Genomic DNA, 24,331 nt, shown 5'->3' on the forward strand with positions numbered 1-24,331 from the left:
ACGGTGTAGGAATTACAACGGTTTCTATATGTGCCTCCCACTGTCTGTCCATCAGGCTGCGGCATACAGGGCACTCCCAGTGATCTTTTAGAACAAGATCTGCACATGTGTAGTGCGGCATCTGTGCATGATCTCACACCATCGGATATGTACGTAAACCATTAGGTTTGCGTACATCTCTGAGTTAGGCCCTTAATGTGTTTTGGAGGAACCATCTACAGTACCAGTCAAAAGTTTGGACACACCTTCTCATTCAATGTTTTTTGTTTATTTCAATTATTTTTAACATAGCAGATTAATACTGAAGACATCAAAACTATGAAAGAACACATATGGAATTATGTTGTAAACAAAAAAGTGTTAAACAAATCAAAATATGTTTTATATTTTAGATTCCTCAAAGTAGCCCCCTTTTGCTTTGATGACAGCTTTGCACACTCTTGGCATTCTCTCAATCAGCCTCATGAGGTAGTCTCCTGGAATGGTTTTCCAACAGTCTTGAAGGAGTTCCCAGAGTTGCTGAGCACTTTTTGGCTGCTTTTCCTTCACTCTGCGGTCCAACTCAACCCAAACCAGCTCAATTGGATTTAGGTAAGGTGAATGTGGAGGCCAGGTCATCTGACGCAGCACTCCATCACTTTCCTTCTTGGTCAAGTAGCCCTTACATAGCCTGGAGGTGTGTTTGGGGTTATTGTCTTGTTGAAAAATAAATGATGGTCCCAGTAAACAGATGGGATGGGATGGCATGGCGCTGTTGAATGCTGTGGTAGCCATGCTGGTTAAGTGTGCCTTGAATTGCAAATAAATCACCAACAGTGTCACCAGCAAAGCACCCCCACACCATCACACCTCCTCCTCCATGCTTAACAGTGGGAACCACACATGCAGAAACCATCCGCTCACCTTCTCTGCGTCTCACAAAGACACGGCGGTTGGAACCAAAAATCTCATACTTGGACTCATCAGATCAAAGTACAGATTTTCACTGGTCTAATGTCCATTCCTTGTGTTTCTTGGACCAAACAATTCTCTTCTTCTTGTTGTTCATCCTCAGTAGTGGCTTCTTTGCAGCAATACGACCATGAAGGCCTGATTCACGCAGTCTCCTCTGAACAGTTGATGTTGAGATTTGTCTGCTAATTGAACTCTGAAGACTTTATGTGGTCTCTAATCTGAGGTGCTGTTAAGTAGCGGTTTCTGAGGCTGGTAACTCTAATGAACTTATCCTCTGCAGCAGAGGTAACTCTTGGTCTTCCTTTCCTCGGGCGGTCCTCATGAGAGCCAGTTTCATCTTAGCATTTCATGTATTACAACAGTAGACAAATAGTGATGTCCACTGTGTACTAACCCTACCTCTGCACAACACAACTGATGGTCTCAAACACATTAAGAAGGTAAGTAATTCCACAGATTGACTCTTGACAAGGTACACCTGTTAATTCAAAACCATTCCAGGAGACTACCTCATGAAGCTGATTGAGAGAATGCCAAGAGTGTGCAAAGCTGTCATTCAAGCAAAAGGGGGCTACTTTAAGGAATCTAAAATATAAAACATATTTTGATTTGTTTAAAATAAAAAACATATTTTGATTTGTTTAACACTTTTTTTGTTTACAACATAATTCCATATGTGTTTTTTCATGGTTTTGATGTTCTCAGTATTAATCTGCTATGTTGAAAATAATTGAAATAAACAAAAAGAATGAGAAGGTGTGTACAAACTTTTGACTGGTACTACCATCGGATATGTATGTAAACCATCAGGTTTGCATACATATCTGAGTTGGGGCCTTAATGTGTTTTGGAGGAGCCATCTAGGGCGGGACACCGATGCAAAAACAATGTATCTTGCAGTGCACTACATAAATGACGCCTATTGAATTTTTCCACCTCTTGAAGCTCTTAAATGAGAGGAAACCATGTTATGCACCAATTATATTTTCTTTTGTTTAGTTTGGTGTTGCCTCTAAACACTAAAAATGATACTTCCTTCCTGGTCAGAGAATATAAGTGTAAGAATTGTTTCTAGCAGTGGAGTGGAACCATCAGCATGTCATTAAGTCACTTGTCTCTAGTTTAGAGCAGCCAGTGAAACCAGCAGTGAGCACTAAACAGGTTGTGAATGAGGAGGAAATGGCTGGTGGCTTTGTTTGTGTCTGTATAAATAACCGTAGTACACCATTTCCAATGGGACACTCACAGAGAGCCAATGCTGTCTGCTAACATTTGGATTATTTATTTGTAAGAGCTTACATTTTTATATGAACATCAAGAAGCAATCATATATTGCTTAGTTAGTGATAATGTATTTATTATTAATTAGCAAATACCTGAGTGTGAATATACAGTATCAGGCCTCATAGACACATTCTAAAAGAAAAATAAATGATAATTGTACTACATTGTTTTTAAACTCTACAGATACCATGCAAAGGTACACCCTTTTCACAGATACCAAGTACACAGACACATTACATAGACACCCACACCTCTTATAAACACCCGAGCACACACACACACCTGCACTCTGCGGTGTAAATTAGTGGCACAATCTCGACTGCCCAGCTAAATTGAACAGTGGCAGAGGTATAGGGTGGAGCCATGGCACTAGGAGCAAGTTCTTTCCATGATTCCTCGTCCCCCATTAATGAAATCCAGCATACGGGTGTGGTTAACATGTGACAGCACGTTGGCGTGAAAAAGACAAACAATTAAATCACTTTTGTTGGATTATACATAGAGGAATCATTCATTTTTGTAATAGTTTATATTTCACAAATTTTATGTTAAGACTTATAGAGATAGATTATTACACATATAGATTGCACTTATGCACACGCTAGGATCTTTTTTGTTGGAAGTACATTAATCTAAGGGGTGGTCTGGGCCAGAAGGCAGGGTTACATCTGCCTCCCTGTACAATTCTGCAGTGCTAGGGCTGTTGGTGCACTCTGCAACAGACTGAGGGAAGGGAGGCGGGGCAGGGCCAGCAACAGAAATCTTGGAGCCCAGCACGCTCATGTTTTTGGGGCCTCCTATCCCCTCCTACTAGGTACATGCAGGTCGGCCATTGGCTCTCCCCCATGTCTCTCCAGCCTCATCCCCAACTGTATATTTCAGCCTTATCCTCTGTCTCTCAGCCTCATCCTCACCTGTGTCACCCCAGCACTATCCCTGCATCTCCATTCTCATTTCCCCTATGTCTCTCCAGCTTCATCCCCGTGTCTCTCTATCTCCAACCATCCACTCATCTCCTGTGTCTCTCAGTCATTATGCCCCCCACCTTTGCCTTTCATTCCGCACCTGTCTCTCAGCTTCATTCCCCACCTATCTCTCAGCTTCATCCCCCCACCCTGTGTCTCTCAGCCTCATGCAGTCGCTCCACTGTGTCTCTCAGCCTCATCCTCAACCTCATTCCCCACCCTGTATCTCTCAGCTTCATTCCCCTCCCCTGCAGGACCATAGAGAGCTGGCCCGGGCCCCATTACTATCGGGCCTAATTGTGGGAGGTGTAAACACGCCTCCCTATATGAAAAAAATATTTGCAGCACTGCGAGGGGGGGGGTGCTGTGAGCTCACCAGCCTGGTGCAAATCCAGGGGGGCGCGATCAGTGCGATCGCTCCCCCCACAGGCAGAGGAGACTGCTGCTGATCAGCGGCAGCAGTCTCCCTGGACTCACAACGCAGTGTGTGCTGGGCTGCTGACAGGAGGGGGGCAGTGTCAGACCCAGGCCCCTCCAACAAGCCCGGGTAATTACCCGCTTCCCCCCTCTCCCCATAACTGCTCCCCTGTGTATCTCATCGATAAATTCCCTCCCCTGTGACTCTCAGCTTCATTCCCCTCCCGTGTCTCTCAGCCTCATTCCCCACCATGTGTCTCTCAGCCTCACCCCAGCCCCTGTGTCTCTCAGCCTCACCCGAGCCCCTGTGTCTCCATTCTCATTTCCTCTATGTCTCACCACCTTCATCCCAGTGTCTCTATCTCCAGCCATCCACTCATCTCCCGTGTCTCTCAGCATCATTATCTCCCCACCTTTGTCTCCTAGCTTCATTCCCCACCATCTCTCAGATTCATCCCCCCACCCTGTGTCTCTCAGCTTCATGTAGTCGCTCCACTGTGTCTATAAGCCTCATCCGTTCCACTGTGTCTCTCAGCCTCATTCCCCACCCTGTGTCTCTCGACTTTTTCCCCTCCCCTGTGTCTCTCAGCCTCACCCCAGCCTATGTGTCTTTCAGCCTCACTCCAGCTCCTGTGTCTCTCAGCCTCACCCAGCCGCTGTGCCTCACAGCCTCACCCCAGCCCATTTCTCACAGCCACATCCCCTGTGTCTCCCCAGCCCATGTCTCAGCCTCACCCCAGCCACTGTGTTTCACAGCCTCACTCCAGCACGTGTCTCACAGCCCCATCCCCTGTGTCCTCCCAGTCCATATATCCCCCCCCCTAGCCCCTGTGTCTCACAGTCCTCCTGGGTATTTCAGCCTCAACCAAGCAGTGTCTTCAGCCCCATCGCCCCTGCCACTATATCCCCCCACTACTATATCCCCCACGCCACTATATCCCCAGCCTTCCCAACCACTGTCCAACCCATGTCTCTCCAGCCCAGCCAATACTTACCTGCTGCCTACTGTTCCATTCTCTTCCCTTGCAGCTTGGACACAGCTCCTCTCTAATCCAGAGGCACAACATCACTGGGCCTGTGGGGGGAGATGTACTAAGCCTTAGAGAAAGTGAAGGGAGATAAAGTACTAACCAGTCAGCTCCTGTCTTTTTACATGCTGTGCTTGAAAAATAAAAGTTAGGAGATAAATGGTTGATACTTTATCTCTCTCCATGACTTAGTACATCTCCCCCTGGGACTCTGAGCAGGAGGGGAGGACTTGAGGAGAGTGGCCACCACGTTACCTGCATGTTCCATGTCACTGATAGCATAGAGTGCAGTGCAGTACAGTGGTGGGGGCGGGGAGAGATATGGAGGCTTATCAGAAGAACCTTCCTGGCTATCAGGTAGGGATGGCCATCAACTATTGATGGTTATAAATAATCGACGGTTGCCCTCCAATGGTAGATGGTTTTAACATTGATGGCGTAGATGCAGATAGTTTCCCGCCATGGATGGTAGCTGTGGAAACAATGGGGTTTTTTTGTTTCCCCACACGTGCACTGCAGAGCTACTAGACTGTCAGCTAGTAGCCCTGCGCTACGGCCATCAGGAACCATTGATTGCATGCCATTGCATAGTTTCATACCATTGATGGGTCCATCCGTAATTTCCACTTATGGCAACCATCAATGGAGGGCACACCAATGGCCATCGTACTGTCAGGTATCTGAATTCAGTGACATGGGACATGCAGGCAGTGTGTTGGCCACCCTTTCTCTCTCCACAAGTACTGTCCTCCTAGCCTCAAGTCCCAGCCTGTCAATCACATAAGGAGCTCCACTCCTCCAGACTACATGTAATCAGTACTGGGTAGGGGAAGTTATTAGGTGCTTAGTGGGTGTTAATGGGTGAGTAGGTTGATGGGTGCTGTGTGAGAAGATCTTTATGGAAACTGATAGGGTGCTGGAAGGGTGAATGGAATGGAGATGAATAGGTTAATAGATTCTCAATTTTCTAGGGGGGTATTTTTGTTTAATAGGGAGTTAATTAATTCATGGATTCTTGAGGGGAATGGATGATGGGTGGAGGTAAGGTAATGGTTTCTAAATTATTTGTCGGCGAGTTCACGTGATTGGGCATATTGGGTGCCCTAAGTATATAAGTGTTTAATAGATTTACGTACAGCACATGCGATGTGTTGGTTCATGCCAAGTTGGTTTAGCATATCTCTGCTCCCTGCCCATTCTACATATGGAAAAATGCACCCTGACCCCTTTTGGAGTGCCACACTGAGCTCTGGGTGAGACTCGTTTGGATTGGAGGAGGGTTGTGCCATTCCGCCTCATGTGTTGAGGGGGTTTGGCTTGGATGCAGGACTTCCCATGCAGATCTCAGTTTTCTGCCTCCATGGCCAGTTTGGAATCTCAGCTCTACAGTCAGTATAAACTCTTGGCCTCTGTCTGCATCTGCGTCAACATGGCCTGAGGTAAACATGTATTTACATGTGTTATGGTATAATTAATGGACTGAAGACATTAAAGTGTGTATAATTAGGTATTGGGACACTGTGTATGGCATAACTATATATTGTGGCACTAATGCACACCATAATTATGTATTGCAGGCATTGATATCTAGTATTAGTATGTATTGGGGCACTATTGTGTAGCAATTATGTATTGGGGCCCTGATGTGTGGCATAATTATGTATTGTGAGCACTGATGTGTTGCAATTATGTATTGGGGCACTGATGTGTTATATAATTATGTATTGTGGGCACTGATGTGTGGCATTATGTGGTATTATTATTATTAGTATCATTTATTTATATGGCGCCACAAGTGTTCCGCAGCGCAAAGTACAAAGTACAAAGTACAAAAACAAATTGTATACAAGTGACTTACAGAACAATACAATACAGGACATGGATAATATATATTGCTACATTAGCAACCATATCACCCAGATAAGCAACAGAGCATAAGCAACCAAGTGTTAGGTGCCCTAGTGGTGAGTAAGAAGTAAATTACACTATAGTAAGGAGAAGCACAAGAGGGTAGATGGCCCTGCTCGTGAGAGCTTACATTCTAAAAAGGTGGGGGAAGACAAACTGGGTTGACACAGATGGGGTAGATGGGGACGAAGGAGCATGTAGCAAGGAGTTAGAATGATAGCTGGTAGGCTTTGATGAAGTAGTGGGTCTTGAAAGCCCGTTTGAAGGATTGCAAACAGGTGGAGAGTCTGATGGGGAGTGGGAGAGAGTTCCAGAGGTGGGGAGCAGTGCGGGCAAAATCTTGGAGGCGGGAGTGGGAGGAAGTAATCAGCTGGCATGAAAGGCGGCGTATATTAGTTGAGCGAAGAGGAGCGTGAAGGGAGATGAGATCAGAGATGTATATGGGAGAAGATTGGGTGAGGGCTTTGTGAGCGAGTGTGAGAACCTTAAATTGGGTTCTAAAAGGGAAGGGGAGCCAGTGGAGAGCTTGTAGGAGAGGGGAGGCAGATGTAGAGCGCTTGGAGAGGAAGATAAGCCGTGCAGCAGCATTAAGGATAGACTGGAGAGGAGAGAGATGGGATTTGGGGAGGCCAGATAGGAGGATGTTACAATAGTCCAATCTGGAGATGACCAGTGAGTGTATGAGGGTTTTAGTAGCATCCTGGGTGAGATAGGGTCTGATCTTAGAAATATTTTTGAGATGGAAACGACAGGACTGTGCAAGGTTCTGGATATGTGGTTTGAAGGAGAGGGATGAGTCCAGTATAACTCCAAGACAGCGCACCTGGTACTGATGTCTAGCATAAATATGTATTGGGAGCACTGATGTTTGGCAAAATTATATATTGGGTGTACTGATGTGTGGCATATAACTATCCAGAGTGTACACACAAATGAGTTAATATAGCACAAATTGCTGAAAAAGTTATTTCTGACTATGACAGAAAGTTGTCAGAACACACAGTGCATTGCAGCTTGCTACTTATGGGGCTCCGTTGCTGTAGACGCCTGTCCATCGCCAAAAGCTCTTACAATGGGCACGTGAGCATCAGAACTAGTCTATGGAGCAATGGAGGACGGTAGTCTAGTCTGATGAATCACCTTTTCTTTTACATGATGTGGACAGCCGGGTGCATGTGAGTCATTTAACTGGGGAAGAGATGGCACCAGGATGCACTATGGGAAGAAGGCAAACCGGCGGAGGCAGTGTGACTATATGGGCAATATTTTGCATGGAAACCATGGGTCCTGGCGTTCATGTGAATGTTACTCTGACATGTACCCCCTACCTAAACAATTGACGTTGGCCTTCTTCAGCAGGATAATGTACCCTGCCAAACTGTTCAGGAATTGTTTGAGGAACATGACAAAGTGTCTAAGGTGTTGACTTGGCCCCCAAATTCCCCAGATCTCAATCCGATCTGTGGGATGTGCTAGAAAAGTTCAAGTCTGGGCCATGGAGGCCCCACCTCACAACTTACAGGACTCAAAGGTTTTGCTGCTAACGTCTTTGTACCAAATACTACAGGACACCTTCAGAGATCTTGTGGTCCATGTCTCAAGTTGTTTTGGAGGCACAAGGGGAGATCTACAATATCCTATATATATATATATATAAAAAAAACTGTGCAAAAGTTTTAGGCAGGTGTGGAAAAAATGCTGCAAAGTAGGAATGCTATCAAAATTAGAAGTGTTGATAGTTTATTTTTTAGCAGTTTACAAAATGCAAAGTGAATGAACAGAAGATAAATCTAAATCAAATCAATATTTGTGGTGACCACCCTTTACCTTCAAAACAGCATAAATTCTTCTAGGTACACTTGCACAACGTCAGGGACTTTGTAGGATTATAGTCAGGTGTATGATTAACCAATCATACCAAACAGGTGATAATGATCATCATTTTCCTGTGTACTGTAGGTTGAAACACAGTCATTAGCTGAAACAGAAACAGCTGTGTAGAAGGCTTAAAACTGGGTGAGAAGCAGCCAAACTCTGCTACAAAGATGAGGTTGTGGAAGAGAGTTCATGTCACAGGTCATACACCATGGCAAGACTGAGCACAGCAACAAGACACAAGGTAGTTATGCTGCATCAGCAAGGTCTCTCATTTCAAATCAGACTGGGGTTTCAAGATGTGCTGTTCAAGCTCTTTTGAAGAAGCACAAAAAAAACAGGCAATGTTGAGGATGGCAGACGCAGTTGTCGGCAAAGGAAACTTAGTGCATCAAAATAAAGACACTTCATGCTTACTTCCCTTCGAAATCGGAAGATGTCTAGCTGTGCCATTAACTCAGAACTGGCAGAAACCAGTGGGACCTAGGCACCCATTTACTGTTTGGAGAAGTTTGTTCAGAAGTGATCTTCATTGAAGAATTGCGGCCAAAAAGCCATACCTGTGATGTGAAAACATGGCCAAGCGACTCAACTATGCACGGAAACATAGGAACTGGGGTGCAGAAAAATGGCAGCAGGTGCTCTGCACTGATGAGTCAAAATTTTAAATAGTTGACTATAACATAAGGCAGTTTGTTCGCCGAAGGGCTGGAGAGCGGTACAATAATGAGTGTCTGCAGGCAACAGTGAAGCATGGTGGAAGTTCCTTGCAAGTTTGGGGCTGCATTTCAGCAACTGGAGATGGGGATTTGGTCAGGATTAATGGTGTCCTCAATGTTGAGAAATACAGGCAGGCACTTATCCATCATGCAATACCATCAGGGAGGCGTCTGATTGGCTCCAAATTTATTCTGCAGCAGGAAAACAACCCCAAACATAACCAATGTCATTAAGAACCAGGGCCGTAACTATGGTGGTGCGGCCGGTGCCGCCACACAGAGCGGAGGTCGCCCTGGGGGCGGAACCAGCCACCACTGCAACTTTCATTTTTGCCAGGCTGCAGTGTTTTATTTAGTGGCGCGCCCGGCCCCGGCATGTACTTTCAGTCTTCTCCGGAGCGGAGCTCACCCCCGGAGCGGAGCTTTCCGGCTAACTCACAGTGTGCACTGCAGTCCCACAGTGCTTAATATGATCAAGCCAGGAGGTGAGGAGCCGTATGTAGTTGGGAGCAGTTTCACTTTCACTGAACAGATGGTGACAGAGTCTGTGAATGTGAGTGCAGAGGGCCAGCAGTGACAGACAGGCTGAGCTTACAGACTGTGGCAGGTTGAGTGTTGTCACTGACAACAAACTGGCTGGTTGTATGTACATGGCTTTGATGGCAAAGACTGACAAAGCAGGCGGAACCTGCCAGGGAGTGGGGGACATTACCTTTAACTATGAATGTAAAGACCCCCCCCAAAAAAAACACTAGTCCTGCAGTGCTGCTAGATCAGGATAGGCAGGGGGTGTATTAGAATTCAGCTAACAATAATTTAATAACTTGGGGGCACCAGTGCTCTTTCTGGTACAGGGCACCAAAATGTCTAGTTACGGCTCCGTTAAGAACTATCTTCAGCGTAAAGAAGAACAAGGAGTCCTGGAAGTGATGATATGGCCCCCACAGAGCCCTGATCTCAATATCATCGAGTCTGTCTGGGATTACATGAAGCGAAATAAGGATTTGAGCAAGCCTACATCCACAGAAGATCTGTGGTTAGTTCTCCAAGATGTTGGAACAACCTCCCTGCTGAGTTCTTTCAAAATCTGGGCCTGATTCAGACACACTCGCAAGCGGGTCGATGTTGCCCAAGTCCGTATGCGCACGAGGGAGTTGGCTCCGTCGTGCGCATGCGCGAGACCCGAATAACGTGGTCTCGCACCAAAGGGGGCGTGCTGTCGGTGGTGATTGACAGCACGCCCCCTTTGGTGGGCGTGCCAGGGGCGTGGCTGCCCAGATGGAGGCGTTCCCATGGGAACGCCTACCGTCTGGGGCCGGCCCCACTGACATCACTAGTGATCACTAGTGATGTCAGTGAGAGTGCTTTTGGCTCTGATAGAGCCAAAAGCACTCCAGGGCTTGTGGCAGCGAGACCCTACCGCAGGGTCTCGTCGCAAGCCCGATGGTCGCGATGGTCTTGACCATCGCGACCATCATTGTGGCCGCTCGCTATAGCTGTGGGTGGTCACACACAGCTATGCGAGCGGCCAGGAGGCCGCTCCAAAAAGAAGAAGGGACGGCCCTGATTCAGAGTGAGCGCTCTGTCAGAGCGTCCGGCACTGAATCAGGGCCACTGTGTACAAGTGTACCTAGAAGTAGTGATGCTGTTTTAAAGGCAAAGAGTGGTTACACTAAATATTGATTTGATTTAGATTTATTTTCTGTTCGTTCACTTTGCATTTTGTTCATTGATAAAAATAAACTATTAACACTTCTATTTTTGAAAGCATTCTTACTTTGCAGCATTTTCTCACCTGCCGAAAACTTTTGCACAGTACTGTACATACTGTATATACAGTGTATATAGATATATATATATATATATATATATATATATATATCTATATATATATGTTCATTTATGTAAATATGGTTAATATATATTTTAAAATATTAACAATAGTAAACGGATTTAAGATAACTTCATATTACAAATAATTAGTGCCAGCATGTGCCAGCGGCTTCTGTATTTATAATCTCCTTAGATATGCACAGTTACCTCAAGCTTTCCTCAGTCAGTGCTGACCTGAGCTCCTGAGATGCTGACACTTTGTAGCGAAACACTCCTCAATGCCTCACATACACTGTGCTACCCCTGCTCCCACCCACATGCACTGTGCTCTGCGCTGCGAGCATACTGAACTTGCACAGATTGTCTGTGTGAAGGGGCCAGGGTTTGGTGTGTCTGATCTGTACAGCGGGGAGCCGCATTTTACTGATGATTGAGGGAATTTGCCAGGAAAAAAGGCTTCTGTGATCTCTGTAATGAATATAAGCACCTATGTGAATGGGGAAAGGTGAAAGCATATACAGTATACCTACTACCTTGGGATCCCATGTGTGCCAGTTGTCCAAAGACTGACCCTTTTATCATCTTCAATCTTTAATTAATAATACTTTTATTTATATAGCGCTTTTCTCCATCAGGACTCAAAGTCGCTTTACAACATCAGAAACAAAGCACAGGGGTTTAGTATTACAGAAAGAAGAAAACAAACCGAAAACAGTCAACATAATGGGTTTGATGGACATAATGCAGGGCTGGGAGAACCATTTTGGGTAATAGTTTCCATGGGTAACATATCACACTCATGAAGGGTACCAGGAGAGACAGCCATTTTGGGCGCGCTACATAGGTTACCCTGGGTGGAATAGGTAATGCTTAGGAGAGATAACACAAAATAGAGAAGTTACATCATAATTAATCTAAGAGCAGGGACAACAGATCCAAGCATCTTTCATCCCACCCATGGGAGTACCAGGTAATGCAGCCATCTTGGGGCGCACTATGAAGGTTACAGTGTGTGAGATACCATACAAGGAACAAATACGGATCACTGACACATGTGTGGTGTTATATGCACTATATGAATAGATCCACAAGTTGCTCATCCTGCCCATGGCAGCACCATCCGAGGCACAATATTTAATTCCTCACACTCTATATTCTTGATAAACCTAAATAAAATTAAGTATGGATTGTTTAATTTAATCATTATGTCAGGGGCATAACTAGAACTTTATGGGCCCCATGGCAAAATCTTGCAAGGTCCCCTCTCCCCCACTGGCACCGAGATGCGCCACTCCGAAGCCGCTGCCTGTTGTGCCACACGATCCTCCCAATACCAGTCCCTGCCTGCTGCCCAAAGAAGAGAGAGACTCGCAAAATGATGATGTCATTATCCTGAAAGACCAGTAGCTCTGAGTGTTGGGTGGAAGCTGGACAGTGCCAGTGAGTGTCATACAAACCCCCCGCCCCATCCCATCATAGTGTTTGCTTGCGTCAGCCTCGTTTAAACACGGTAGAAAATAAATTAAGAACCTCAGGGCACGGGGCAGTGAGTTGCTTGCTGGGCTGACTGGCCCCCTAGTCTCCGGGCCCCATAGAAAGCACACCCTCTGCTCCCCCTATAGTTACGCCACTGAATTTTGTACTATCTGGGATCTGGAATGTAGTATGGGGGTGTCATGTTTGGTCTGAACAAACTTCAAGTCACATTAGTGTCCTGGCTTTTTTTAAAAATGATGGGAGCACTATACATACTGTAACTACCAACATGATTGTCTTTCACTACATGTTTCTGCTTTACTAGCTTATTTCTAGATTCTATTATTTGGGTTAAGTGATGTTATAAATGCTTGATAATTAATTCAGCACAAGTGAATGCAGTCGTACAACAAGTGTGAAAAGTAAGAGTGTTATCTAACTGTGTAAAGAGTGTTTCAGCATGGGAGCACATTTTCATCGTTATACAGGTGTGTTCTTTTTATTAGAATTTGTCCTTGAGGTACAGTGTAATCTTGTTTGAACCAACTTGAACTGCTTCCGTGTTTCTGGCAGCTTGTAACTGTTTATGTTCATATAGTGCAATCACATAGAAATCGCAGCAGGGCCAGCCTTAATTCAGCAAAGTCACTGTGAGCACCATAAATTCATAATTATTATTATAAGAAAAAGTACCGTCAGTGGGAGCAGGAACATGATTGCTGTGTGGATGTTTTGGTCTCTGCTCAAGGTAGGTGCATTGTCTCCTACTCTCCTGTTTATTACAAACTAATTGGATTTGATCTCGTTCCCAGTGTTCTATCTACTGATCCCTTGCTAATTTGCTTTTCGCAGTGATTTTATTGATGTCATTGTAATTAACCTTACTAGCACCTAGTCAGACTAACAATATCTGTGTTTGATTTACTGATGATTGTTAGCAGATAGTGTATTATGACGGGTACAAATTTGGATGACACATCGGCCGCATTGCCAACCAGCCAGCCGACAGCAGGTGTGCCACACTTACCGACAGACTGATCAATACGCCTGGCCACAGTACATACAATGTTGTATAAGTTTGCTTTAATTTCTCGTTATATTTCCATTGGTTTTAAAAAATATATATATTATATTCTGCACAAATAATATAATAATGTTCCAAAGTGATCCAATAATCTACGAAATGTTGAAATGGTGATTGCATGTTTAGCTTGCGTTTTGAACTAAGCCTTTTTTTTTGGAGTCACCTAGTTTTACTCCACCATTAAAATCAACCAAAATATATTGTTTTTAGTACAAATACATTTTCAATATTATGTCTTTCTTTAGAAAGATACTAAACTTAGATATCAGTTGATCCAAATTTAAAAGTTTTGCACATTTCATTTCAAGGCATTGCACACGGCAGTGGTTTGTAAGAATGCAAAATAAGATAAAAGAAATTACAAAATATAAAATGCCTGCAATGCCAAATGAAAATGCATCTCTCCTCATGGAGCAGAGGTACTTTGGAAGGGGAGAACGGGGCACCCTGTAGATGATGAAGTGGTATTGCCACACCATTTTAGGGCTCTCCAGTCAAGCCTGGGCCCAGGTACTTTGAACCTCCCACTCAGTCCCCTGCTTGTAGCATTTATTGGTAGATATGTCTTGTTTCCTTGTCAGCTGCATTCAGAAATTGTGAGGTACAGTACAGATGCAACAGGCAATGTAATCCCCATCCACACAATACATAGAGCCTCCCAGTGGCCGCCATATAATATAAGGATCCCAGTGTGCTTCATACAAAGCAGTGAGCATACTAGGGACCAATATACAAAACACAGTGAAAACCATACATCACATACAGCATAATAGAGACTGTCATACAATAAAGATATCACCTCAGTGACTGCCACAAAACATCATCCCCTCATTATTCATTAACCCCTCCTCAAAAATCATTGACTTCTTCAGCATTTTTACAAGACTATTCAACATTAGTAACCGCTTTATTTATTAACTCCCTCATTCCCCATTATTCATTTTTATTAATTATTAATGTACTTACACTTTAATTAAGAACATTTTTATTAATGAACCACTTAAGTACCTTTGTAAGTCTCATCAAAATTAAGCCCACTACCTTCCCTTAATTAAATCACTTACCACTTGATCGATCTTCCTATCCTCCTGCCACGGAGCATAGCCATAGTGTGCCTACCAACTGTGACATGTGAGGGGGAGTGGACCCCAGTGGTGAGGTAGGGTGCATTGCAACAAAAAGCTGCAGTACCACTACAAGGGGAGGGATTGCAGCAAAAAAAATATATATATATATTCGGGCAGCCATGGAACTCATGCCTCCTGGAGATATCACATTATCTTTTTTAAACTGGACAGGAATGCTGGCAGCTGACTCTGGAACCACTTGATGGAGGGGAACCTGGGCAATTGCCTCCTTCTCCTGCTATTAATTGATGTTGGTTCTATCCCATGTTTTCAGCCTGCACAGCTGAGTTGGGAAATGTATCTAAAAAAGGAGCTCTTCTTAAGTGAGCCTACTGGACACGGGCAAAATTCAGTTACAGTGCAGTAATCTAGTCAGTCCAGGCACCTTACACCCAAAAATCACCTCATACTCAGCTACCTTGATGATACTGGCCTGTAGTAACAAAGGCTTTGCCAGGCCAGTTTCATGGGATATTCCCATAAGTGACCCGGCTAACTGATTGATATGTGCGTAATGGAACCAAAAAACTATTTTCTGCTTTCAATTTCACTTAGTAAACAAAAAATATATAAATTGTTAAAACAAATATATTTATCTATTTTCATTTTTAAAGAAAATGCTTTATTCAAAGGATAAATCATTTTTCTATTATTTTCTTGTTATTGCCATTTTGAGATAGTGATAATAACGGGATTGTGGCACCTCTGTATTACCGCGTTCCTTGCAAAGAAGGGCGAGGAAGCTATTGCTGGTGAAATGTTATTGTGGGAAGTGCACCTATATATGAGGTATAGGGCAAAGTCCTAATGTTAGCAAAAACACTGCACTTGATAAGTAGACTCCTATGTAACAAATTACAATTTAGGGAAGGCAAAGATCAATACATTTAATGATAGTAAAATACAGGTCATTAAAAAGGAGTCAATAACAATCATCCCAACATTGACTATAGTCCCTGAGTCCCATGTTTGTTGGAGATAGCAGACCTCATTTATGAAGCATAATGGATACATTTGTAAATAGTTTTGATGTTGCTCCATGATGATTGGCTCAACACCATTGAGATGTGTATTTACTGTCCGGACTTTGCTGATTCCAGAAGACCAGACCAGCAAATGCGAAAATAGAAAATACTGTGCAAAGTGTAAACATCACATTAACAATTCATCTTCCTACCACTTTAAGGGGACTATTCATCAACACTAAACTAACGGTTTTAAGGACCTATCTCCTTAATTTACCATTTTTTGGTATTCATTGACATGCTTAACGTAGGAGATATCACCGATATCTCCTGGTTAAGTCTGTCTGCTTTAATTTCCACACTCCCCATACTTTAGAATGGGGATGTAGAAATTATTAGGCTACTCATCAAATTCCAAAAATCATGTATTTTCAGAATTTGATGGTGTTACTGTACACCATCCTTAGATGGCGTACAGCCCCTGTAAGGCTTCACAAACAGCCGTTTACATGGCAGCATGTGTAGCAGCGAAATATACTTACCTGCCTTTACCGTGAGCAGGTCTTCCGCCGGCTCCCTCCGTCGCTCCCTCCTCCGGCTGAAAAGTGTGTTCTCCTCGCTGCTGCTGCTGCTGTCAGGAAGAGTCTCCCCTCTGCTCCCCAGCCACACTTGTAAGTACTTTTTCAATTAACTGTTTATTTAGTATAAACAGTTAATTGAAGAAGAACTTACAAGTGTAACTGGGGAATAGACAGAGGGGAGATGCTTCCTGGCAGCGGCAGCATGTGGCGGTGGTGTCCGGTCACAGTCGGGCAGACTGGGGGCACACCAGCGGAGGTCCGGCTGTAGCACCTTATGTAGTGGAGGGATGCGCCAATGGCTGTCGCACTACAAGTATATGAAAGCCGGTCAGAACCTGCTCGGGAAGGGGGGGTTGTGGTTGCGGAGGAAAGTGGATGGGTTGGGCAGCGGGGGTGGGAGCTGGATACACCACTGAGGGACAGAGCTGATGGAGCGGGGAGACAGAGAATGGCAGAGGATTCAGGTAGGGAAAAAATATCTATTTTCCGAAAAGCTGTCAACGGAAAAATGACAGCTATTCGGAATAGATACTTATAGAGAGGAGGAATGATAACTTCCTCGGGTAATTAGGTAGAACTCCATGCGAGTTCTAAACCTAATTACCTCCATCGATTTTGTAGTTCTGGATATGTGGTTTATTCAACCACAATGTTGAATAATACTTTTCCCTTTTTCTCTCAAAATGTTTTTTACATAGGTGTATGGTTAAAATGAATCATCAGTGACAGTGAGAGGATATAGGTGCTGCCTTTATTGGAGATCATGTGAAACAGCTGAAGCGCTGCAGAAAATCATCTTGGCTACTGCTGAGCACCTAATCTGTCAAAACGCCATAGGTTTAAAAAGTAAGATGCCAGTTCTACTTTGTGGAGGCATCCCCTGAGAGGGAAGGGTTGGCATGACCCTTGATAAGTACTGGATGCATGATCAAGAACATCAGTGCAAACTGCGTCCCGACTCCCAATAGTATAGAATGAAGCACAATCTCCACCAGCTAATCGCTCAAGTACTTTGGCTGAGTTCAAATGGCCATGTGAGCCCTTCCACAAAGTGATATACAGGTTGAGTCTCCCATTTCCAAAATGCTTGGGAACAGGGGTATTTTGGATATTCGAATATTCCGTAATTTTGAATATTTGCATAAAATAATGAAATATCTTGGGAATGGGACCCAAATCTAAACACAGAATGCTTTTATGTTTTATATACACCTTATACACAGCCTGTAGGTCATTTTATACTATATTTTTAATAAGTTTATGCATCAAAAAAAGTTTGTGTACATACATGAAATTCATTTACGTTTAATATATATACATTATGCACAGAGCCTGAAGGTTATTTTATATGTGCTTTAAACAAAGTTTGTGTACATTGAACCATCAGAAAGCAAAGGTTTCACTTTCTTAGTCATGCTAACAATATTCCGTATTTTGGAATATTTGGATATGGGAGACTCAACCTGTATTTGTAATGACCTTATCTATAGTTTAAAGAGTTTGTCCACCTTCAGATGATTTTAGTACATTGGTTTATACCATTTACTAAATACAGAGCTTTTTCTGAATTTCTGTACTTCTTGTTATTCATTATACAGAGTTGTTTTACTTTTTGTTATGGCACATACCAGCTCTGTATTCAATGCACCGAGTACAGCAGAGTTGTGTCATGTCCCAACCAGGATAATGAAGAGAAATCATAATCCATGATGATATATATACATAGCTGAAAAGCACAACGGGGGGCTATAAAATAGAGATGAGTGTAATTTTCAAAACAGGCCAAAGCGGAACTCAAAGATCTTATATTCAGAACTTTGCAATTTTGCGAAACAGCCTGATTTTGTGAAATGTAGGCCTCCAGTTCTAAGTAAATAAGCTATTGTCAGCATAAACCAGCAAAACATTTTGTTTTTTATCATTAGACACGTAACCATACTTGCCAAGTTTCCCTGAATGTCAGGGAAACTCCCTGAAATAGAAGCAATCTCCCTTATTGCACCTTACCCTCATTATGTAGCTTTTAGGTACATGGAAAAAAGGTAGTCAGAAATATATAGACTCAAATGGTATAGTCAGTGCTATTTTACTGCATTGGTTATAAGGCACAATGGCCCTCATTCAGAGCCACTCGCTATTTGCGGTCGTTCGTTCTAAAACAAGGGGTGGCTATTCAAATGAACCGTTCGCTGTTTGCGGTCTGTTCACGCCTCTATGTCTGAACGAGCGAACAAAACTTGCGTTCGTTTTTTTTAAAAATACGCCCCCTGGCCGCTCGCATCCTACGTCATGTCCGCTATTTATTAGATTAATCGAGTACATCGACCAGGGTATGAACTGCTCGCTATTCTTGGGGCTGGTGTTTGCTACCACAATTTTGCGAGCAGTTCTGGCTCTAAAATAACCCAGTGACGTGGTCAATGACGCTACTGTTTTAAATATGCACACCCATAAAACGCCCGTTTTGACCTTTAAGCACGCCTGCGATCGGATCTCCACTCCCCGTTTTCAAGAACCTTCCCCTGTTACCACCCACATACGCCTCTTTCTGTCACTCAAATTATCAGGCATTCGCTATTTTGCGAGCACATGAATTTCGGCCGCACTGAGTGGTTCGCGCATGCGTATTACGAACCGTACGCATGCGCAGTTGGGCAAACATCGCTCGGAGCGAACGAGCAGCGACTTGCGTCCGGCTCTGAATCAGGGCCAATGATCCCTATGGCTACAGTACATGCATTTTCATAAGGTTTCTCGTGGCCACTCATATGGAATCACATGTGAGTAGAACACAATACATGAACAAGCTCTGAAAAGTATCAGTGTCTATCATCAACAAGTAGATATTACTGAGTAACGCTGCAACAAGCGCAGCAGTACACGTTCACTTTAACTCACAGGTTTTGCGTTTACAATCTCCCTGAAATGCATTATAACAACTTGGCTGGCTAATATTTTCTCCAAATAACGCTCAAAAATTGTCACGGTTTTTCTAGGATTGAATTATCAAGAACTAATGTTCTATTTAAAACTTTTCCAACATAATGTTAGAAAAAAAACCCCATTACATTACTATTGATTTTTTTTTTATATTGACTGGTGATATATCGGTATAACGATCATTGGTCCATCGCGAATTTACGTTTCCCTGGCAGCTGCTCCTCTTTGCAGCTCTCAGCCCCCTAGTATACACTACGGGCCTGAGGGCTGGTCCATTTACATTTCCCCATCGGCTGCTCCTCCATGCAGCCGCTGGGTAGGGGGTCCTGCCGTGCTGCACAATCAGCAGGGATCGGCAGACACTGGGTAAGGCAGGTCCAGATTAATGCAGGGGCCACAGGGCCGGTCGTCACTGGGCCCCCACACGTGAAGGGCCTCCACACCTATCGGGGTTAAAGTGGGCCGGAGGAGGCGGAACTAGTTCCGCCTCCTCCAGCCAACCTGACCCCGGCACCGCAGGGAGGCTCCATTTACCAGGCGCCCGCTGAGATTGTAACCAGGGCGGCTCCCTCCATGCAGTGGCAGACGGAGCCGGAGACTGGAGCTCCGGCTTCCAGCTCCAACAGTGCACAATGGGAGAGACGTCATGACGTCTCTCCCATTGTGCAGAGGAGCAGCCGAGTGGACTGGACGTGGACGGCAGCGGACGCGGGAGCAGGGCTTAAGGTAAGTATTAGGGGTTTTTTTTGTGCAAGCAGCTTTTCTACTGGGGGCATTACTCAGGGGGCATTACTATTGGGGGCACCACTAATGGGGGCTCTACTACTTGAAGGTGAGGCATTACTACTGGGGCACTACTACAGAGGGAGCATTACTATTGGGGGCACTAATACAGGGGCATTACTACTGGGGGCATTTATACAGAGGGTACTAATAGAGGGGGCATTAATACTGAGGCCACTACCACAGGGGGCATTACTACTGGGGGCACAACTACAGGGGTATTACTACTGGGGGCATTTATACAGGGGGCATTATTATTGGGGACACTACCACAGGGGGCATTACTACTGGTACTGGGGGCTAACTACAGGGGGCATGACTACTGAGGGCACTACTGATGGGAGGATTGCATAGGGGCACTGCATAAGGGGCACTACTACTGTGGGCTTTGCATAGGGGGCACTACCACTGTGGACACTGACACTACTGGGGGCTTTGCATAAGGTCCCCATTTCTCATACCCCCAGTTTGTCACATTTAATAGGGGCCCGCACATGCTTGTTGCTCAGGGTCCCCCACAGACCTTAATCCGGCCCTGGGGTAAGGGATGCAGAGGAACTGGGAGGTCTCACTGCCATTGGCAGCTGCTGGAAGATTATCTTCCTGCAGCCGCCCAGTGGTCAATTCTCACTGGTCACATTCTTAGCGACAATGTCAGGTCGCGCACAGACTTGTGTGGTCACAAACGATACGACCGTGCAAGGCAAGTGGTTAAAAAGTAGGTAAGTATGCGCGTAACTGAGCAGCGTTTTTTTGTTTTTTGTTACTTGCATAAATAACTATTTAGTTCCACTATTACTAGTATTGAGATTAATACTTTTTTGAGTTTATGCATTATATAGCCTGCCCTAAAAATATATGATATTGGTTAAACATTGTCTTCTAAAAAGACACAGAAATAGTTGTAAACATATACTTACCTCTTTGTAATGGACCAAAATAAGCTAATGAACAAAAATAGCCAGATACAGTATATTCTAGAAGTAAGGAGGCTTAGAACACTTTGATGTATTACGTGCCTGGATCAGAGTTTGCACTGCAGGTATCATTGTGTGCCTGTAAAATGCAGAATTTGTTATCTGTTATGCTTAGATACAGTAAGAATCCTTTCCTTTCTGGCTTACTTACAGTTTTCTTAGCAAAACAACATGCTCTTAGAGCCTATTTCCTTCATCAACGGAATTCACGTCAGCTGACCTCCTGTAACATCTAATGCTGCACATCATCTGTCTTTACAAAGGACTATAGGATTGTTATTATCCCTGCTTCCTGATAACAAGTATTTACATACCATGGCATGCCACACCTCAAAAGAATCTAAAAACATCAATAATAAAACGAACATCAAATCTTTACATAGACATTAAAATAATATTAATGACTTGTATTGCATAAAATTAGCATTTCGGTAATCAATGAAATTTATTGTCACTTCCACATTACAAAAATGTATCAGCGAAATTACAGTGGAAAAACTGACAGCTTAATAAATTAAATAAAATATACAGTTAAGAATGAAAAAAACAATCGCAGTTAGGAAGAAGCTATTCCGCAACCTGCTAGTACGGCACCAAATACACCTAAAACGCTTTCCAGTGGGCAACAGAGAGAAGAGAGAATGACATGGGTGCCTAGGATCAGCAATGATCTTATTTGTTTTTAATAAACACCTTTTAGCAAAAATGTCTTCCCTTCTAGGCAAGGATTGGCCAATGGTTCAGCTGGTTTAACTGCCCTAGCTAATCCACAGTCCGAACATTTGGAATTTCCATACCATACAGTGATGGAATATTCCATTACACAGCAATAAACATTTACAAGAAACGGCCTTGGTGAACCAATTGCTCGGTTTTATTACATAAGTGTTAAGGTTAAGGTATATTGGGTCCTTTTTTTTAAATCTTTTTTATTCCTTTACCTCAAATTTCTGCCAAAATTATGGGCTGCTAGCAATTGTTTGCTAAACTACAGGTATTTTTTTTTTTTTAAACTAAGTGGGGCAATAGTTTTGCTAAAGCACAGGTTCTCAAACTTTGTCCTCAGGACCCCAAACAGTGCATGTTTTCCAGGTCTCCTCACAGAAACGAAAGTGGAATGATTAGCTCCACCTGTGGATCTTTTAAAATGTGTCAGTGAGTAATGAGAAAACATGACCTGTGTGGGGTCCTGAGGACCGAGTTTGAGAACCTTTGTTTTAACTTCTTTGACCTCCTAATAACGCCCATACTCCCAGGTTCGCGAGGACACTTGTTGCTCTGTATTGAAGGGGATAAATTTACTAAGATGGGAGTTCTATTAAGAAGTGATGTTGCCCATAGCAACCAATCAGATTCGCGTTATTATCTTATAGAAGGGGCTAGATAAATTAGAAGTAGAATCTGATTGGTTGCTATGGGCAACATCACTTCTAAATAGAACTCCAATTTTAGTAAATTTACCCCAAGGATTCTGCTTTTTCCATTCAAAACCTTTCATTTAGTCAAATAGTATTATAATATAACACTTTTATTTATTTTTTATTACTGATTTTTGTTTTGCTTTGCTACAGACAATTAAGATTCTCTACTGCTAGTTTCTTTATTATGTGACGTGTATATCTTATTTAATCTGCATAACCTGCACCTTGTATTGCAGTAACATGTGAATTGTACCTAGATGTGATCCCTAAATTTCCATGATCTCAAGCAAACAAAGACTTTACTAAAGCTGGCCATACACCTTAAGATTATCTTTCCAACCATCCATGGTTGGTTGGAACAAAAATCGGGTAATGTGTGGGAGCATTCTATGACAAGCTACTGTTTGCTTACAAATGCCAGCAAACGGACAAAAACAGTCATTCAGACAAATTGGTTAAATCAGGCTTACCTACCCTCCTGATTTGGTCGGGAGCCTCCCGAATATCGAGTGCCGCTCCCGACCCCCAGAAAGGCAGGCAAGACTCCCTACTAATAGAAACCCCCGCAGTGGGGGGGAGGCAGTGACACGATTCACGCTGAATTGCGTCATCGTGGCCCCGCCCCCTGCTTCATAATGCCGTGTTTTCGGCATTGTGAAGAGGGGGCGGGGCCACGATGACGCAATCACACAGTCCCCAGAGACGCTCGTATATAACTGCCACTTGCGGGGTCCTGATGGCTGGTGTAAATACAAGCTGCTGCTGATGGTCTCCAGCACTAGCTAGCTGCTTGTGATTGGCTGAATGCATATCCTCCAATTAAGCTAATATGATTTTGTGGGCATATCTTAATATTAGCTTTTTGAAACTTTACATGAGAATAAATTTACAGCTACTGTATTACAGAGAGGTTTGTAGTTAAAGCACACCTACTAGCGAATTCCTTTTACTCTATCAAATCAATTGTTAGCTTGTGACCTTCAGTGCATCTGATATACACATTATTATTATTTTATTATTAATTATTATTATTATTATTATCCTTTTTTTATACAGAGCCACAAGGGGTCCACTTGAGGTAAACCTGGCACAAATACTACTGATGCAGAGCTGTGTGCATTTGAGGTGCCCGTGACTCAGCATATGGGTGTAAATACAGTGTGCACACTTAATAAATAAATTCTCTAACTTTTTATGTACATTTCACTTGAGTGGTTTATTAAAAGCATATGCACCCAACTCACTGTACTGTATCTACACATAATTATATCCCAAAACTACATTTGCCTTCTTTTATAGCTCCCCTCCCCCCCACTTACCTGGCGAAAGTGGGCAGTCCGGAGGTGGCCGGTGACGCCTTTCACGCTGAATTAGGTCATTGCATCTCCAACCCCTGGTGCACAATGACATTGTATAGTGGTGATGGGGCCACGATTACGTGATTTTGCCACCATGGCCCCGCACCGTACACCTATGCCACCGCCACGCTCCCTGCTGCTCCAAGAGAGGGCAGCCAGAAAGTCAGCAACTATGGGCAAAAATGGTTCCTTTCTCTATAGATAGATAAAACATTTTATTTTATATTTCCCTTGCTGCACATTTGGCAGTAACATAAACTGACCATCGGTGTCCCAGCTCCAATCATAGGCCCCATGTTCCATGAAATGTCCACATTATGCTGTTGACATGCTGAATCCAAACCAACATCCGAGCATGTTAGTTAGTGTTCTTCTCATACAGGAAAAGTTCTCCCCACTAATTTACATTCTCAAGTGATATAGAAAAGCTTCATTAATGTCTGTTGCTTGTCTCGCTAAATGACATAAGTGTGTCACCATCCCTCTGGTGAATATATCCAGGACATGTCTAATAAGGACATTTTATGCAAGCAGAATTTATTTAAGTGCCTTTTGATTACAGAGCTTCGCTTATCCTTCAAACTTTTGAATATAACATAAGCAATGTAATTACATTTTTACGACTTTCAGAGCTCT

The 24,331-nt window shown here is 43.6% G+C and overlaps 1 protein-coding gene across 3 annotated transcripts in view; it reads left to right on the forward strand.

Annotated features, from left to right (window-relative positions):
* Positions 1-24,331, forward strand: part of LOC148454088 (PALM2-AKAP2 fusion protein-like) — a 174,358-nt gene that overhangs the window by 53,774 nt on the left and 96,253 nt on the right. For 2 of the 3 annotated variants that reach the window (XM_088461265.1, XM_088461266.1), the window contains exon 1: positions 13,095-13,207. The exons of the other annotated variant lie outside the window; for it this stretch is intronic. In XM_088461265.1, coding sequence (XP_088317391.1) covers positions 13,172-13,207 — 36 coding nt within the window. In that variant the 5' untranslated portion in view covers positions 13,095-13,171. Of the gene's footprint in view, positions 1-13,094; positions 13,208-24,331 lie in introns of those variants that run through there. 3 annotated transcript variants of the gene reach the window in all.

This window comes from Taudactylus pleione, unplaced genomic scaffold (assembly GCF_031769625.1).
Source record: "Taudactylus pleione unplaced genomic scaffold, aTauple2 ptg001032l, whole genome shotgun sequence".
Classification (NCBI taxonomy): Eukaryota; Metazoa; Chordata; class Amphibia; order Anura; family Myobatrachidae; genus Taudactylus; species Taudactylus pleione.